This window comes from Cetorhinus maximus, chromosome 10 (genome assembly GCF_964194155.1).
Source record: "Cetorhinus maximus chromosome 10, sCetMax3.hap1.1, whole genome shotgun sequence".
In the NCBI taxonomy this organism is placed as follows: domain Eukaryota; kingdom Metazoa; phylum Chordata; class Chondrichthyes; order Lamniformes; family Cetorhinidae; genus Cetorhinus; species Cetorhinus maximus.
The window spans coordinates 106307463-106326333 of NC_135888.1; the positions used below are offsets into that span (position 1 = coordinate 106307463).

At 42.6% G+C, this 18871-nt stretch overlaps 1 protein-coding gene across 1 annotated transcript in view; it reads left to right on the forward strand.

Annotated features, from left to right (window-relative positions):
- The first annotated feature begins 493 nt into the window (after positions 1-493).
- LOC144685280 (RYamide receptor-like) overlaps positions 494-18871 on the forward strand; it is a 37144-nt gene continuing 18766 nt past the window's right edge. The window contains exons 1-4 of the mRNA XM_078549703.1: positions 494-672; positions 11088-11321; positions 12257-12466; positions 14912-15119. Coding sequence (XP_078405829.1) covers positions 11097-11321; positions 12257-12466; positions 14912-15119 — 643 coding nt within the window. The 5' untranslated portion in view covers positions 494-672; positions 11088-11096. The remainder of the gene's footprint in view (positions 673-11087; positions 11322-12256; positions 12467-14911; positions 15120-18871) is intronic.

The window sequence follows — 18871 nt, forward strand, 5'->3', positions numbered from 1 at the left end:
GGGCGAGAGGAGCAGAGAAATTGAGGCGACTGATGTCATGCTGACAGTTCTCAATGAAAAGATCAAGAGCAGGTAAGAATCCAGAGGGAGCTGTCATGTTCACCAATAGTGAGACTAGTTTTATATACCAGATTTATTAATTGAATTTAAATTCCACCATTTACCGTCTTGGGATTTGAACTTATGCCCCCAGACCCTTAGCCTGGACCTCTGGATTACTAGGCCAGAGACATTACCACTACGTGTCACTGCTGTCTTCACATCATTGAATCTATTGAGTCAATAGTTGAGCTATGGACCTTCAACCTGTACTGAGTTTGCTGATTTTAGCCAAAATGTAATTGGCCACAGCTCCCTGATGGATTCTGTGAGATAAAGTTGACCAGAGCCCTAGTTCCTACTGATATTCAGGCTTTAGGGACCTGAGCTGGAAGCACAATTGTCTGTGTGTGGAGAGATTGGGCTGAGTGGGATTCCTCTTCCCTCTGTGGTTGACTAGTAAGATGATGCTTGAGCACCTAATTTAACCCACAGTGCTTGACAAGGGGGTTAAAATATAAGCAGTAGCTGAGGGTATCATTGAGATTCAAATCTCAGGGAGCTAGCTATCCAGATCCAAATGACAACCTGTAGCAAAGAGGTCAGCACCTAGTCCAGAGGAGGGCCATAAAGGTAAGTTAATTTAATTTTTTTTAAGGTTTCTTTGTTGGCCAGGAGGGGCAGGCTTCCCACAATCACCTTCAACTTCCAGTCTAGGTTAAACTTTGCTAGGATCATTCCTGCTGGTCTCTATGCTGGTCCCCCCTCTCCAGTCTCTTTGCCACGCTCCTAGCTCCCACCAACTGGCGCCATATTAATGATGCTGGATTCAGAATGGAGTTGAGCCTAACTTATTTAGATAATACCTAGGCATTAAAATAGTCCAGGCCTCACATTTTCGCCACTCACCCCACCACATACCAAGTTAAAATCAAGGCCTTATTATCAGGGTTAACAATAAAAATAATAATTTGTATGAGGCAACAGGGAAACCATATCCCGAAAAGTCAAGTCCTCCAGGAGAAATGGAAGATATAAATCTGGTAAGAAGAAAAGCCTAGATTCGACCCTATGGGATAGGTTTTCAACTTAGCTCCCAGGCATAAACTGCTCTGTCAGATCAGGCACCAAATATAAAAATAATTTCCATTGATTGGGCCTGGAGATCGCAAAAGAATTTTCCAAGCAACATTACATCATTGAAAGATAAGTCTTAAAGCAGAATTTTAGTAAAGTTTGGGCTAATAAATAAAAGTTAGCACGGGTTTGTTAAAGGCAAATCACGTTTGACTAGTTTGATTGAGTCCTTTGATGAAGTAATGGAGAGGAATTATGAGGATAGTGGAGTTTATGTTTTATAAGATTTCAAAGAAGTTTAACAAACTGCACAATAGACTTGTTACCAAAATTAAAGGGACAATGGCAGTGTGAATACAAGATTCATTAAGGGACAAAAAGTAGAGAGCAGCGACAAACTGTTGTTTTCAGACTTGAAGGAATGCATGATGATAAATAAGCAAAATATTGCTGATACCAGAAATCTGAAATAAAAAACAGAAATGCTGGAAATACTCAGCAGGTCGGGCAGCATCTATGGAGAGAGAAACAGAGTTAATGGGCTGGATTACCAGGCCCCACAGGGAACTGAAAACTATCTTCACAACTCGTCCTGCCACTTTCAAAGATTGGTGTACATACACTACCATGTGTCTCTGCTTCTGCACCTGCTTTAAAATTGTACCATTTAGTTTACATTGCCTCATCTCTCATTCTTTCTACCAAATTGTAACGCTTCACCCTTCTCTGCTTTAAATTTCAACGACCATGCTTTTTTTTGTGCCTCTATCATTTGCTCTCTGACCTCTAGCCATCTCCCTTTTAATGGGGCAATGTTGTCTTCTACTCCCACACATCATTATCTTTGCCATAAATCTCATACATACATACCTTATCATGTATTTTTGAAAATCTATGTGAATCACAAACACACCATTTTTGCTATTGATCTTTCTCTTACTTCTTTAATGAATCCGGAAAATTGGCTAAGACTGACCTGTCCCTTATAATTACACCACTTGTGAATTTCCTCCTGAAGTCTGTTACTGTCCACCTCGTGGCTTGCTACACTGAACTTTGTAACATCAGCAAACTTCGCCTCAAGTCCAGGCCACTAATATTTATGAGAAACAGCAGTGGTCCTAATACTGACCCCTGGAGAACATCACAGTATACATGCGCCACCATATGAACACACTCGACCTCTCCCTCCAGCAGCACTGACGCATCCTATTTCTAAGCTGCCCGTGCCCCCAGTTTCATTTTATTCTTCGTCTCATCCGACGCCTCAACAAGAAACATTGTCTCTTTCTTTCAGGTGCAAAGGAACGCAAGCTCCAACAACTCATCGACACCAACGCCCATCCAGGACCCTCCACCCCTGCCCATCCCTCTGTCCCCATCCCGTCTTCCAATCCCAGCCCCGGCCGTGTATTCACCATACCCCCTGACCTTCCCCTCTCTGATGCTGGACGTTCAGTGCTCAGCAAAGGACTCAGTTTCATACCCTTTCGCCCTCACCTCAATGAATTTCGGGCTCGGCACAATGCTGAACTCTTCTTCCGCTGCCTTCGTCTCTGTGCTCATTTCTTTGGGCAGGATACCTCTCCCCGTTCAACGGATCCTTTTACCCGCCTCCAATATTGACCCTCCACCTGGACCCCTCCCTCTGGATTCTTACCTTCTCTTGATCTTTTCATTGAGAACTGTCAGCGTGACATCAGTTGTCTCAATTTCTCTGCTCCTCTCACCCACTCTAACCTGTCTCTTACTGAACTTGCCACACTCCGTTCTCTCAGGTCCAACCCTGACTTTATCATCAAACCTACTGACAAGGGCGGTGCTGTTGTCTGGCACACTGACCTCTATCTCGCAGAGGCTGAGCGTCAACTCGCAGACACTTCCTCCTACCTCCCCCTGGACCATGACCCCACCACTGAACATCAAGCCATTGTTTCCAGGACTGTTATTGACCTCATCTCCTCTGGAGATCTTCCTTCCACAGCTTCCAGCCTCATAGTCTCCCAACCTCGGACGGCCCGCTTCTACCTCCTACCCATAATCCACAAACAGGACTGTCCCGGCAGACCGATCGTGTCAGCCTGTTCCTGCCCCACGAAACTCATTTCTTGCTATCTTGACTCCATTCTCTCTCCCCTTGTCCAGTCCCTTCCCACCTACATCTACGATTCCTCTGACACCTTACGTCACATCAACAATTTCCAGTTCCCTGGCCCCAACCGCCTCCTCTTCACCATGGACGTCCAATCCCTCGACACCTCCATCCCCCACCGGGATGGTCTGAGGGCCCTTAGCTTCTTCCTTGAACACAGGCTCGAATAATCCCCATCCACCACCACTCTCCTCCGTCTGGCTGAACTTGTTCTCTCACTGAAAAATTTCTCCTTAAACTCCTCTCACTTCCTCCAAATAAAAGGTGTGGCTATGGGTACCCGCATGACCCCCAGTTTTGCCTGTCTCTTTATGGGGTATGTGGAACATTCCTTGTTCCAGTCCTACTCAGGCCCCCTCCTACAACTCTTTTTCCGGTACATCGATGACTGCTTCGCTGCTGCTTCATGCTCTCGTCTGGACCTGGAAAAACGTATTAATTTTGCTTCCAATTTCCACCCCTCCATCATTTTTACATGGTCCATCTCTGACACTTCCCTTCCCTTACTTGACCTCTCTGTCTCAATTTCTGGTGATAGACTGTCCACCAATATTCATTACAAGCCTACAGACTCCCACATCTACCTTGACTACAGCTCCTCACACCCCGCTTCCTGTAAGGACTCCATCCCATTCTCTCAGTTCCTTCACCTCCGTCGCATCTGTTCTGATGATGCCACTTTCAAAAGCAGTTCCTCTGACATGTCTTCCTTCTTCCTTAACCGAGGTTTTCCACCCACGGTGGTTGACAGGGCCCTCAACCGTGTCCGTCCCATCCATTGCGCATCCACCCTCACACCTTCCTCTCCCTCCCAGAAAAATGATAGGGTTCCCCTTGTCCTCACTTATCACCCCACCAGCCTCCGCATTCAAAGGATCATCCTCCACCATTTCCGCCAACTCCAGCATGATGCCACCACCAAACACATCTTCCCTTCACTCCCCTGGCAGCATTCCGCAGGGATCGTTCCCTCCGGGACACCCTGGTCCACTCCTCCATCACCCCCTACACCTCAACCCCCTCCCATGGCACCTTCCCATGCAACCGCAGAAGGTGCAACACCTGCCCCTTTAATTCCCTTCTCCTCACCGTCCAAGGGCCCAAACGCTCCTTTTAAGTGAAGCAGCATTTCACTTGCATTTCCCTCAATTTAGTCTACTGCATTCGCTGCTCCCAATGCGGTCTCCTCTACATTGGAGAGACCAAACGCAGACTGGGTGACCGCTTTGCGGAACACCTTCAGTCTGTCCGCAAGCATGACCCAGACCTCCCTGTTGTTTGCCATTTCAACACTCCACTCTGCTCTCATGCCCACATGTCCGTCCTTGGCCTGCAGCAATGTTCCAGTAAAGCTCAACGCAAACTGGAGGAACAGCACCTCATCTTCCGACTAGGCACTTTACATCCTTCCGGACTGAATATTGAGTTCAACAACTTTAGATGATGAACTCTCTCCTCCATCCCCACCTGCGCTCTGATCCCTTTTTTCAATAATTTATATAGATTTTTCTTTTCCCACCTATTTCCATTATTTTTAAATGTATTTCCATCCATTGTTTTATCTCTACCTTTTAGCCTATTTCGATCTCTTCCCCCCACCCCACCCCCACTAGGGCTATCTATACCTTGCTCGTCCTGCTTTCTACCCTTAATATCATCTATTAGCACATTTCTTAGCTAATATCACCACCGTCAACACCTCTTTGTCCTTTTGTCTATGACATCTTTTGGCAATCTCCACCTATCACTGGCCCTCTATCCAGCTCTACTTGTCCTACCCCCTCTTAAACCAGCTTTTATTTCACCTCTCTTCTATTTTTCCTTAGTTCTGTTGAAGAGTCATACGGACTCGAAACGTTAACTGTATTCCTCTCCGCAGATGCTGTCAGACCTGCTGAGATTTTCCAGGTATTTTTATTTTTGTTTTTGTTTTGGATTTCCAGCATCCGCAGTTTTTTGCTTTTATCACAGTATACAATTCAGAAGAAAGATCATTGACCTGCAACATTGGGATGGATTTTGCCTTTGGGGGAAGGAAATAAAAGTCAGGGCTGTTTCTAGGATCCGTGTTCCAAATTCACACACCGAGGGACACAGTCACTCTTTGGAATTTTGACAGGGACACTCCCTTAATTGGTATGGAGACAAGTTCTCTGACCAATTAAGGTCAGTGGGCAGGATCTTGAAGTTGCACAGCCAAACAGAGACCTTCCAGCTTGAGAGGGGCTGCAGCCTGCAACAGGAGGCGGATAGGGTCTAAAAATACCAGCGCTGGCTAGCATGTTGGCTCCCCACACCATTTTAGCAGAGGTGGGATTGGGGTTGGCAGGTAACAAAAAGACTTGTTGAGGGTCTAAGTAAGGCCAATTAAGTGATTTGACTGGGATTTTCCAGTCGGTCTTCAGTTTCCCACACCAGTTGGGGCCAGTTTAGAGGTCTGGAGGTGGGCACTGGTATAGACCAGGGGGGCAATGCACAAGACAGGCCTAGATGCCCTCCGTGCCTGTCTAGGTGCAAGTGTAATCATAGGCTAGCCTGGAGAGTCATTCCCACCCACACCATTCCCCCCACACCAGCCCCCTCCTCAACAGTGGTGACCTGGTTGCTGAATCTATTTTTTAAATAAAAGTTTAAAAAGATTGGTGAGGGCACCTCCATGTTGAAGTTTTCTCTCCCTTAATTATCTCCCATCACTGACATCAGTAACAAAAATGCTGTGTTTATGATTCATATAGATTTTCAAAACTACTTGATAAAGTTCATGTATGAGATTTATGGCCCATCAATAGGGAGATGGCTAGAGGTCAGACAGCAAAAGATAGAGATCAAACGAAATCCATGGTCATTGAAATTTGAAGCAGAGAAGCGTGAAGTGATACAATTTGGTAGAAAGAATGAGCGATGAGGCAATATAAACCAAATGATACAATTGTAAAGAGGAACATGCATGTGCTTTATCTTTGAAAGTGGCTGGATGAGTTGTGAAGTAATAAAGCATATGGGATCCTTGGCTTTATTAATAGAAGCCCAGAGTACAAAAGCTTGGAGATTATGCTAAACCTTTATAAAACACTGGGCCTCAGCTGCAGTATTCTATTCCCTTCTGGGCAGACATTTTAGAAAGGATGTTAAAGCCCTAGAGAGGTTGCAGAAGAGATTTATTAGCATGGTATAAGGGATGAGGGACTTCAGTTATGTGAAGAGACTGGGGAAGCTGTGATTATTCTCCTTCGCATGGAGACGGCTAGAGGTCAGAGAGTAAAAGATAGAGATCAAATGAAAACCATGATTGTTCAAAATCATGAATGGTTTTGTTGGAGTAAATAAGGTGAAGCAGTTACCTGTGGAAGAAGGCTTGGTGGCCAGAGGACACAGATGTAAGGTGCCTATCAAAAGGACCAGAGGCAACATGAGGAAAAATTTCTATGGGGCGAGTGGTCATAATCTAGCTGGAATTGCCTGAAAGGGTGGTAGAAGCAAATTCAATTGAACTTTCAAAAGGGAATACTTGAACGGATAAAAAATTACACAGCGATGGGGAATAAGCAGTGAGTATGATTCTCTGAATGCCAAGATATATTAGAATTAACACCTTGAGACATGGGTAAATTATGGATTTAAACTTTAAGTGCAGCCCTTGAAGCTTAATAGCCCGTGCTTATATCACCCACAAAGACACAAATCTTGCATACAAAAGTCTGCTATGTTACCTTACAGTTATTCTAAAGACTTACAACAGGAAAAATGTAATCTTTGCCTGGTTTGTAGAGCAAAAGGTCAAATTAATGTTGGAGGAGATGGCCTTAAATCTTGAGATCCCTCATTAATCTTCTAAATGTCAAATTCCAAGAACAACCTTCAGTGATGGATGATTGAATGAAGATGATCTTTGAAAAGAAATAAACCTGACAGGATGTAAGAAAGAGCTTCAATGATATAGATTGGTCTTCTCAACATGGATTTTGTGTACATAAATGCATAAACAAGTAACATAACATGATTATGTGCAACAGCATTTAAAATATATTACTTACCATTAACTGATGGCTGCATTAACTTAGTGTCAGTGAAATTCACTTATTTATTTCACTTCCACTTTTAGCTAATTTTGTGTCCTCTTGTCCCGAAGATATTGGATTATAAATCCAGCTGTGCAGTGCCCATTTTTCTGAAGCTAACCAGCCTCCTTATCTCTCATTATGAAAGACAGGAAGCACCCGAATACTTCCATCTGGGAAAGGAGGTTGTAGTGGCAGGAACGCATGGCAACAATTTTAAAAGGGAAAATGATTTATTAAAATTATAGCTCTGCACTTCTTGGAGTTTTTGAACATCACTACACTTCACCACCCCCACCCCCCCACCTCCAAGTGTTGAACTTGTGCTAACCATCAGGAAGGTCCCATGCTTACCTGAACGTGGAGCTGGGAAGAGCAGAAGGCTTTATAAATGGTTTGCATTGTGTACCATAGTACAAGAATTGCAAGCGTGTATATCTGTAGCTGGGTGCAGTATTGGATTTAGTTTCGGTGCTTTCTATTGTTGAACAACCCATTGCCCTTCATTGTTAAATTGTCAACATGAGTGGACACTTGAAAGAAGTAACAGAGGACCACTGGGGCCCATGAAACTTTACATAAGAATGAATAATAATACTCACAAGAAAAATAGTAAGGCAGAAAACAAGGATTATTTAAAATAAAATGACAATGGCCTAAATTTTGTGAAGCTATGAGTGTTCACAGTATTACGGGGCAAATCAGATAGCATCTGGCATCTTCGAATGCACAGTTAAATATGGAAATTTGGAAGTTGCTATATTCTGCTCCTCCACAGGTTGTGCTGTTGCAGTTCTTGCCACGAGATTCAGCATTGAAATCAATGCAGTGACATGAACTTGGGATACTTGCCACTAATTCTTCAGATAATGAGCAATCCATGCCCACATGCAGCAAGATCTGGATAAAATCCATGCTGGAGCAGATAATTGGCAAATAACGTTCACACTGCACAAGTGCCAGGCAAAAACCATTTCCAACAAGAGAGAATCTAACAATTTCCCTTGACATCCAATAGCATTAACATTGCTGAATCCCTCAGCAACATGGACCAGAAACTTAACTGGAGCAGCCACATAAATGCTGTGGCTACAAGAGCAGGTCAGAGACAGGTTATTCTATGCCAAATAACTCACCCCCTGACTCTCCAAATCCTGTCCTGGCACAAGTGAGGAGTCTGATGGAATAATACCCACTTTCTTGAATCAGTACAGTTGCAACTCAAGAAGCTTGACGCAATTCAGGTCAAAACAACCTTTTGGATTTTGGCTCAATCCAACACCTTAAATAATCACTCGCTGCACCACCAGTGCACAGTGGCAACAGTGTGTACCATCTCCTCGCCAAGACTTTGTCAGCACCTTCCAAGCCCATGACTTCTTCCACCTAGAAGAACAAGGCAGGAGGCACTGTTGAAATACCCAACAGCTGGAAGTTCCAATCTAAGTCACACATCATCCTGATTTGGAAATATGTTGCTATTCCTTCACGGTGGGTATACCTTCACTACAAGGACCTCAGCAGTTCTAGAAGATGGCTCACCATCGCAGCTGCCAGTATGGAAATGCTGGATGGTTACCTGCTTTTCACATTGCCTTTCCCTAGTCTTTAGTGCTCTCTTTTCCTGCAAGAAGGGGAAAAAAAGACGCATGGGTGAAAGTAACAAAATTTGTTAATTGGATAGATGGGCATGATTTGTTGAGAGTCACTGTGAAGAATAGGTGTGACACTGTATTAAGATGAGGGTGAGTATCAGTGATGAATGGTCAGATGAGGATGTGAACAAGTGCATAGGCAAAGAAGGATGGTTGCATCTGTAAGATAAATCAGTGTGAGGAGTGATGTGCAGAAGGAGGCAAGGGAAGATAGGGTGAGGGAACTTGGGATTTGACACACATTAAAATATACTTGAACATGCTGTGCCACGCACCTTTTCATTAGGTTGTTAGACCTCTTGAGGCACTGTATCCAGGAATTTGGCATCACACTGCTGCACAGAATCGCCCTATGGGCCCTTACAGTCCACGGTATCAACTCTTGGGATACATCAGTGGAGTAAAGTGCAGCCTTACAACATTGGGAATCCATTGCTGCAGCCTCTGTTCAAACACTTGGACTATGCTTCAGCTTTCATTTTAGCAGGATTTCTTTAAATACTTCAGTTGAAATATAGTTATAAAGATGGTCATTACGCTTGCTTGCGCTAATTAGTCAAGAAGACTGAAAGCCAAATGCTAACACAGTGGTCGGGTTTAAAAGTTGCTGACAAAAGCACTGCTGAAACCTCTGGGTACCCTACACACTACTGGGCTCCCCTGCTTCCAGAGTGCCAACAAGTTAAAATCCAGTCCTGTGTGTCTCAGTGAGGATTCTTCAAAATGATTGGTTGAAGGGCCTCGCTGTTTCTTGCCCGTGCGTATTGTGTTGCACCCAATCAGATGCAGGATTAGAGCAAGTATCCGCCCAGAAACCCAGAAAAGCTTTGTGGGCAGCTGTCAGTGAGGTGAATGGCAAGCACCATTGCCCAGCAGTGATTGCAAAATTGGGGCCAATGTCTTGACATCAAGGAGAGAGAAACTGCATACATTTTAGTTACAATAATGTCACAGGCAAGCGACAGGGTGCATCAACACATTAAGAATTCTGTCATTTAGAATTAAAAATGGTGTGCTGAAGACTTTTCATGAACTGTTGTGTTGCTGGTTGAATGATTGAGGATATTAATATATTATCACTGTAGCATCACTAAATGCAGCTTGAATCTAGAATCAGGGGCCAATGTGACTCTGGCCAGAGGAGGATGTAACTTTCTGGAGCAGTTTATCTAATTCTGATTGTTTCAGAGTCAGTTTGAGTTTTCGTACCTGATTTACATTTCAAAAGACTTTGGCATGACTTGCATCAAAGCTAAACTTGTAGGGACCAATTTTCCTCGACCCCATCTGCCTAGGGCCTTCCAATGAGAAATGCAGAGGGTGTGGGGAGTGGGGAGAGGGGGTGAAATGTTTGGGACCGCTCATTAGCCCTAGAGCCTAACTTAAAATCAGAAGTAAGGCCACCTACTTTCAGGCCTGTCTTTGATTTGCAGGGACAGCCAGAACAATTTCAGTAGGATCACAATGCTTGCCCCATCATTGGTTTCCCAATGCCTCCCACTCTGTGCAGGTGCCCTTAGGCTGCCATGCAAAGAAATTGAGGGGTTGCTCAGGATCCTCTCCTCCCACCTCATTTGCATTGCCAGGCTGGGTCTGTACCTATCGTAAACACAGAGCCTACTCTGCATCTTGAGGGAAGTGCTAGAAATCACAGGGTGCTGAAAAGGGGCAGAGACCGACTGTCACAGATCTTCATCTGGATGCCAAAGATCAGGAAAATCTGCCCCTGTAGCACAAATGCACTATACGTTGAAAACAAGGTATCGTTTCTATTTGGTAATAATTTTGACAAGTGTATAACTGCTCCTGTGATGCTTCCATTGATCTTCAATGCACAGGTCTTAGATAATTTTATTACTTGAATCTTTTTGTTGACCTTATTGTCCCTCATTTTCCCCAGCCACTGGAAGACATTGTGACCACAAATTGCTGAAGTTGCATCTCCATTACTAGACTACCTAGTTGTTCTTTGGGCAAGTTCAGAATTTATGGGCGTAAATTAATTAAATGCACAGTACAATTTGGGATTTGACATTGACAAAAATGTTTTTTGGTATCGATCATTGCCTGAATAAGTTTTGAACTATGTCATGTTTTGTGAACCAGGCCAAGTACATGAATCTGGATAGCGAATCTGAAATGATCTGTTTGGAGACTGGTTGGCCTAATAATACTTACCGGAAGGTCTACACGCTCTTTCTGCTGCTTTTCACTTACATGCTGCCTTTATTTATCCTCACCATAACCTACTGGAATGTGGGCATGAGGCTGTGGGGTCGGAGACCACCAGGAAATATGGACAAAAACAGAGAAGCTCAGCAAGACAAATCAAAACGGAAGGTAAAGACATAGATATAATGAGCCAGGGAGAACCTCAACATGTCTGCATGCACACCTAGATTTTAGAAAAACAACAATTCCTACTTGCACTGCTCATATGACCAGCTGTCCTGCGGCTGATATTATTCCAGTGGATGCATTTTCCCTGTTTTGATATTTTCATTGCTGAAATGCACAACGAAAATAGACAAAAAGCTAAGCTGTGCTTGATATGATGGTGTTCATAACCTTGCAGCACTCTGCCATGATGGTCAGATCAAGAATGGATGTTGCCCTTTACCCAATGGATAAGTAACTATATTGCAAAGTGTGGTCCTAAGTCACAGAGACTAGAAAGTCCCCAGCTTCACTCCCTGGTGTTTATCCTGATCTCAGTTGAGGCAGCAGTGGGTCCTATAAATGGCATCTGGGTAGGTCCTGGGAAAATCTATGGGAGCTCCTGTTTTCAGTGATTTTAGCCAGCATATCTAAATAAGGCTGGATGTAATAAGTAACTTTCTCATGCTGGTCTAACAGTTTACTAACTCCCATCAACATTACTGCAGTCCATCCCAAGCCCTGGGTCTGGGTTTTTAGTAATGATACTTAAACAGTCCATTAGCTGAAAAAAAAATCTGCAGTGGTCCTATTATCTAAATGCAGTTTAGAGATTAAGGCTGGGAATTTCCTTGGAGCTGCTCCTGATTCACTAAAATAACTTTGGTGGTGGTACAGAAGAAACTTTGTTTATTTGCATAAAGGGGGTTCCACCATACTGCTGCTGAAAGTGCAGTAGCAAAGTGGAAGCAAATCCATATTGTGTTTATTTTCTTATTCAACTCAAAATTTTTTTAAAGGGTTATAATTAATATGAAGAAGTAGACCTGATTGTTTTGCTATTAAAGGCAAGTAAAATAGGATAAAAATAACAATTTATTAAAATCTACTTCTTTCAGGTAATCAAGATGCTGTTTATAATTGTGGCTGTTTTTGCCCTTTGCTGGCTGCCATTTCACATCTTCAGTGTCACATATGAGTTCAATCCAGCTGTGCTGCCAAGTGATCCTATGGACATCACTGCCCTTTACTTCTTCTCCCACTACCTGGCCATGTCACATAGCTTCTGGAACCCACTTATTTATGGATTCTACAATGACAATTTCAGGGTATGTTAATATTCAAGCTAAGAAGCATATGTGTAAGCATTAGATAAGCATATGAGGGAGAAGGAAATAGAGCTATGCTCATGGAATTAGATGAGCAAAGACAGGAGGAGGCTCAAGTAGAGTGTTAACCTGGCATGGACTGGTTAGGCCAAATGGCCTGTTTCTGTGGTGTATATCCCACATATTCTTATGTCATTTGGCTGAGATTAGCACCAATTAGCACCTGAAAAACAGATGCAATGCACAGGAAAAGTGACTGTTAATCCTTAACTAATCTGCAGAAGCATTATTTCAGTGAGCAACTGGTAAATCTACAGAACAAGCTCACTAAGGAAGTGATAGAAGCAGAAAGTGCTGACTCTTTTCAAATGCAAATTAGTTGGATTTCTTTCAAAATATAACGTTTTGGGATGCAGAATATTGGTAATTTGAGATCTGAGATATGCTAATGTAGCTTTCTTGGGAAGAACAGGGGACAGAGAAGAGCAAGGTACAATAGTGCTAGACGTTGTCCAGCTAGATCCAGGGATGGATGGTTAAACCAGTTGTAAAAATATGCTGAAGTCTGCACCCTTTGGAATGAAGTGAAGATGGCGGTTGAAGCCAGGGAACAGCTAGGCTGGAAGAAATTTAAAGTTTTATTGGGATAAGAACACCAATGATAGATGCAAGGGAATGGTTGAACAGGTCAACATCTACAGAAGTAATGTGATGAATGAAGGGCCAAAGGTTATACAGAAAAGTTTGAAAGACAGGCTATGAATGACTTGAGGGAGAATATTTTCTAGGGCAGATATAAAAGGAAATGGGTTTGGAAAGAGGTAGGCAGATGTGGATGATGAGGGATACAAAGGAGTGGTTAGAAATGGCCATGGCTCTGATCAAGATGATGAGAGTAGAGAAGCCACATGAGATGGCAAGATCAAGGGATAGCCGTGAATATGCGTAGGAGAGTTTAGGTTAAAAGATGACAGGAGGATTGTTGAAAGCATCATCGGCAACAAATTCAAAGGCAAAAAACTGAGGATGCTGAGAATCTGAAATATAAAAAGAAAATGCTGGAAATGCTCAGATCAGGCAGCATCTGCGGAGTGAGAAACAGAGTTAACATATCAAGTCAATGATTGTTCATCAGAACTGAAAAGTTAGAGGCGTAACAGGTTTTACTCAAGTACAGAGGTGGGGAAAAAGAGAAGGGAAGGAAAGAACAAAAATGAAAATCTGTATTGAAGTAGAGGGCAGGAGAGATTAAATGATGAAATGGATGGTGGTGCAAGGCAAAAGGAGATGGCACACACAATGAAACAAAAAGATACATCTATAGGACTTGTAAATGGGAATGGCACAGTCATTACTGGCACCTCTGTCCAAAAACATGGTGGCGGTGGTCATGGTCTGAAATTGTTTAACTCACTGTTGAGTCTGGAAGGTGTTCAAGTCCCTCACTGAAAGATGAGATGCTGTTCCTCGAGCTTTGAGATGGATGTTCAATGTGAGGGCTGAGGGAAGAAGAGGAGGAGGGCATTCTCCTTAAAGTAGAGATGGTTAAAGGGCTAGCAAGAAAGTGCATTGGGATATTCTGAGATCATAAAAGTCACTTTATAAATGCAAGTTTTTCCTTTATATGTTCTCTTAAGGCAGCTATGGCTGCCTTTAAAGTGTGAATTTCTCACAAACTGCCCTACCTGAACCCTCCATAAGCACACAAAGTCCACCATCTTTGCTGTATTGAGGACAACCAGGAAATCCAGGCCCATCAGTACACATGGGGAAATGTAAACTTCCAGTGCTCTACAGTTACTTTCTTGCCCAGGAGAATTAACCTGATTAAGTTTCAGTTTATAAACATTGCCAGTCGTGATGTTAAAGACCTGAGCAATTTTTTTTTTACTGGAAGCTTCCATATTTTACCCATGTTTGATAATCTACAAGACAGGCTAGAGTGGTTAGGTTATGAAAAGAGACGGAGAAGACAGGTGGTCACCTTTGTGAAGAAGTAGGGGATAGCGTGTATCATGATGGAAATTGCAGGTTTATAATGAAGGGAAGAGATAGAGAGGATGAATACAGGGTTCTGTCATATTGGAAAGGAAGCGATGAAGGAAAAGGACAGTAAACTAGGTTGGGCCACAATGGAGACGGTTATGGAGGGGCAAGAAGACAACTGAAACAGGAGGGGAGCAGAGTGGGCAGATTCACAAGGCTCCTTACCTCTAATGGAATTTAGGTTACAGGGTGCTTGGAATAGAGATCTGCTAGATTTGGAGTCCACCCCCATGAACAATCAGCCCCATTTCCACCCTCTCTTCCCACTAAAATTTCAAGGCCAGGTCTCTAGTTTCCTGAAAGTAGAAATTATTTGTCCAGATAGCATCTACAGGGTCTGTTATTCCTCCAGTTTATATGCAGGGTCTAATATAACAATGGAATTTTGTTTGTTCACAGGCTGACCTGCAACGTTTGTGCATTTGTTTCTATCCATCCCGGTGTTGCCTCCACATGTATGGAGATAATCTCTCAACTCACAGTGACTCTGACATCTTTAGAAAAGAGAATACCATCAGTCTGCGTTTGAGTTCAATGGAAAGCTGTAGATCCCTTGTCTCCAGGAAACAATCTGTTGGCACCACTCCCCGGACAGTCCAAATCCATGGTAAATAACACAAAAAAAAGCACTTTATCCTTGTATTTTCAAATAAATTTGAAGTTTGGTTTTGCATATAGTCAAAAGAAATGCATATTATCAAAGGGGTGGGGTGGGGTGGGATGAGAATGCAATTCAACTTTCATGTTGAGAAGAAGGACTACTTCTTAGTTATCATTATAGAGCAACTAGCAGATGTGAGAATAAAATTGGGAAATAGCGATCATAACATAATAATGAAGTTAAGGACACCAAAGTGGAAAAACATAGGTTGAAATTAAGTGGGCAAAAAAAGTTATCAAACAGGTTGACAAAGCAGCTGTGGAAAATCTTCAAATATAAGCTGGATGGAGTGGAAAGTAAATAACCCTATAGGGTAAAAAGGCTGCATTAAGAAAGAGTTCTGTGGATCAACAGGTGGATGGGAGGAGGGTGAGTGGGCCTAGCGCACAGTTCACACATGTGCGCGAAAGAGCACTTCAATCTCGCTGAGGTACAGAGCTGCCTCAGGGAGATTGAAGCCCTTTCTTAAAAAATTAATAAAGACAATAAAAATGAAATAAAACATGTCCCCTCATGTGACTCTGTCACAGGAGTTGGAACATGTTTTTAATTCAAAAATAAAGTTTTTATTTTATCTGTATTTGCTTTAGGAAGCCTCATCCCACTCGTGGATGAGGTTTCCAAAAAATGTAAAGGCCACTTGGCCCTTTCGCCTGTCCACCAACCGTTAGATCATTAATGGCCTTAATAGGCCTTTTTGAGAACAGGTTGGATGGGTGCTTGAAGCAAAATTGGATAATGGGGTTGTTATAGAATTGATCTTCCAGACAACCTTTCTTAGTGGACACATTTATATTTATTTACAAGACAGCAGCAGCAACTCCATGTGTGCATCAAACTCTATATTTAAAGAAGAACTCCCCCACAAGAGGTTCCCCGTGCTGATAACCCATTGGTTTATACAGATCGTGTGATTTTACAACACAGGATTATTCTTAAAGCTACAGTCCTACATTTATCAAGGCTATAATTACAACATTCCTCCCCCTTTAACCTTTCTGTACATTTTGTATTTACAAGGATATTTATCTCATGACATTACAATATTTACACAAGTCATGAAATTACAAGTTCAGTCTTTCAGGTGGTTTCCTGATCCGTGTAGAACGTCGCAGCTCCATGACTTCCAATTTTTTAGAAAGAAACACATTCTCTCAAACCGCATTAACATCAGGTACCTCATTAAGCACACGCAGTTCAGTGTCTTCCACTCTGACATCGGGCATGTCTGTCCTTGGTTGAGCAACTTCAACAGGAACCATAGGTTCAGCAACGGTTACAGGTGGAGCATAATTTTGTTGGGGTAGCTCCCTTTTTCTTAAATGATCCACATGCTTACGGGTTATCCGACCCTCCACTTCCACATGGTATAACAATGGTCCGGGCACAGAGCTCACTTTACCAGCAAACCACTTCGGTCCTCCACTGAAATTCTTTACATATATTGTTTCTTCAACAGTAAATTGTCACTCACAACTGCAAATCATGAGTTGCTTTTTGGTTCCCTTGACTTTTCTCCACCTTCCCCTCCAAATTGGGAAGTATTAAGCTTAGTCTTGTCCAAAGACAGCGCCTCATCAGTTATTCTGCATCTCCTTTCTATGTGTCTTCTTTTTACCACAGAATTTAGTCTCAGCCTTCTTTTTGACTTCACTGTCGGCCAGACTTCTCTCAGGTGAAATCTCAACTTGTCTTAGTTCAGTAATTGAGCTACCCATAACTTCATTATCTATTCGCATCTTGAAAAGTTCTACGACATTTGCTTTCAAAGCCTCTTTAGCTTCATTCAGCTGATTCTTCAGCTCTTCTGTCTCCTCCTTGTATTTGTTGGCTTCCTCCTGGAAACTTGAACATTGCTGCGTCTTCTCTGCCAACTGGTTCTTCAGTTTATTCAGAGTGACATTAAAATTTTTCTGTTCGTAATTTTCCAGAGGCACAAACTTTGACCTGAGGGAATCTTGTAGTGTGTGAAGGTCTTTTGACAGGTTTTCCTTTTCTTTGCGAAGGTTACTCACTTCATCTTGAATTCTGTAATTCAACAGAGTCTCCTTGGGTTTCTTCTGCTGTTCATCCATGTCATTGTTCAAAACAGTCTTCATTTCTTCAGGTTGCTGAATATTTACACACTCCTTTTCCATCCAGTTGTGGTCCTCTCCAGGCTCTTTTTGAAGTACCTTTGCCTTGTTCCTTTTACAACTCAGGAACTCTTCCTGCTTCCTTTTGAAATCTCACTGGCCAATCAAGGTTAATTTCCCTCAACCAATTTCGACCTAGGAGGCTTGGTTCTCTGCCTTCCGGTAGTTGTGCTGTTTGGCGTCTATATGAACTGTTACTCTGGTGATATTTTTTCCTGGATTTCTATGCTTATGTACGTTTTCAATTTGGCAGATGTTTGTTCCAAATTTAATTGTTGATCACCTTTATTTAAATATCTGAAAGTGTGTTCTCCTATTATAGTGGTAGAAGCACCCATGTCTACTTCCATTTTTAATGGTTTACCATTCACTTGCACTGTGACAATAATTGATTCTGTCTTCCCAACTTTCATGTTGAATAATGAATAAATGTCAGAATTGGTTGTTTCTGGTTCTTCTACACTAAAGGCTTCATTGGACTTTGATTGTTGTCTGGAAGCCTGTTTAAATCTCACTTTGCAATGTTTCATTATGTGTTCATTTCTGTGACAAAAATAACATTCTACCCTTTTAAATTGCCAATCGTTAAGAGTATGATTGTTTCCACGTCAGTAAAAATTACTTTTCGACATTGCTGCTAAGCTGTTTCTTCTCAATTTTTGATTAATGGGGGCTGTTTCCCACTTTGCGGAGGAGTCCCGTGTTTCACACCACTTTGGGTTGACTGTTCCTGCCCAACTGGGAGAACGGCACCATTTTGCACCCCTTGAATCTCTTGTGAATCCTTTACAGCACTTTCTATTACAAGTGCTATTTCTAATACTTTCTCAAAATCAAGATTCGCTTCAGCCAGCATTCTCCTGTATGCCACATACCAAATGATCCTTGAGCATGTCATTCAGGGTTTCACCGAAATCATAATATTCCGTTAGTTGTTTTAATTTCACCACATAGGTAGAAATGATCTCACCCCGGGGCTCTATTCTGTGAATTGAACCTGAACCTCTGCATTGTGACTGAGGGCTTGGGTTGAAAACGTCCCTTAACAAGGTCTACTAATTCACTGAGTCTTCAAATCTGAGGTACTGGGGGCTGTCAGGCTTCGAATTAAACTGTAGGTCCTGCTCCCACAAATACTCAGGAGAATTGCTCTCCTCTTTTCCTCCCTCATGATTTTGTTGGCTTGAAAATAGAACTCAAGACATTCTATACATTGAGACCAGTCATCTGTGGATGGCTCAAAGGGAACAATTCTGCCAAACTGTGGCATCTCAGACGAGTATATCTTCCTTTCTTTTTAATTATCTAGATATTCACAATCACTGGGTGAGGTACAGCACCGGATCTGATTTATCCTCATCGCCAGTTTGTTATAGAGTTGATCTTCCAAACAACTTTTCTTAGTGGACAAAATTAACTTTATTTGCAAGACAGCAGCAACAATTATGGGCGGAATTTTCTGTGCCCACTGTGTCCGCGTTTCCCATCATCGGTCGTCAGGAACCTCATTGTAATACATCAGCATATCATTATCAGACCATCCCGCCAGGTTCTTGCACTCCC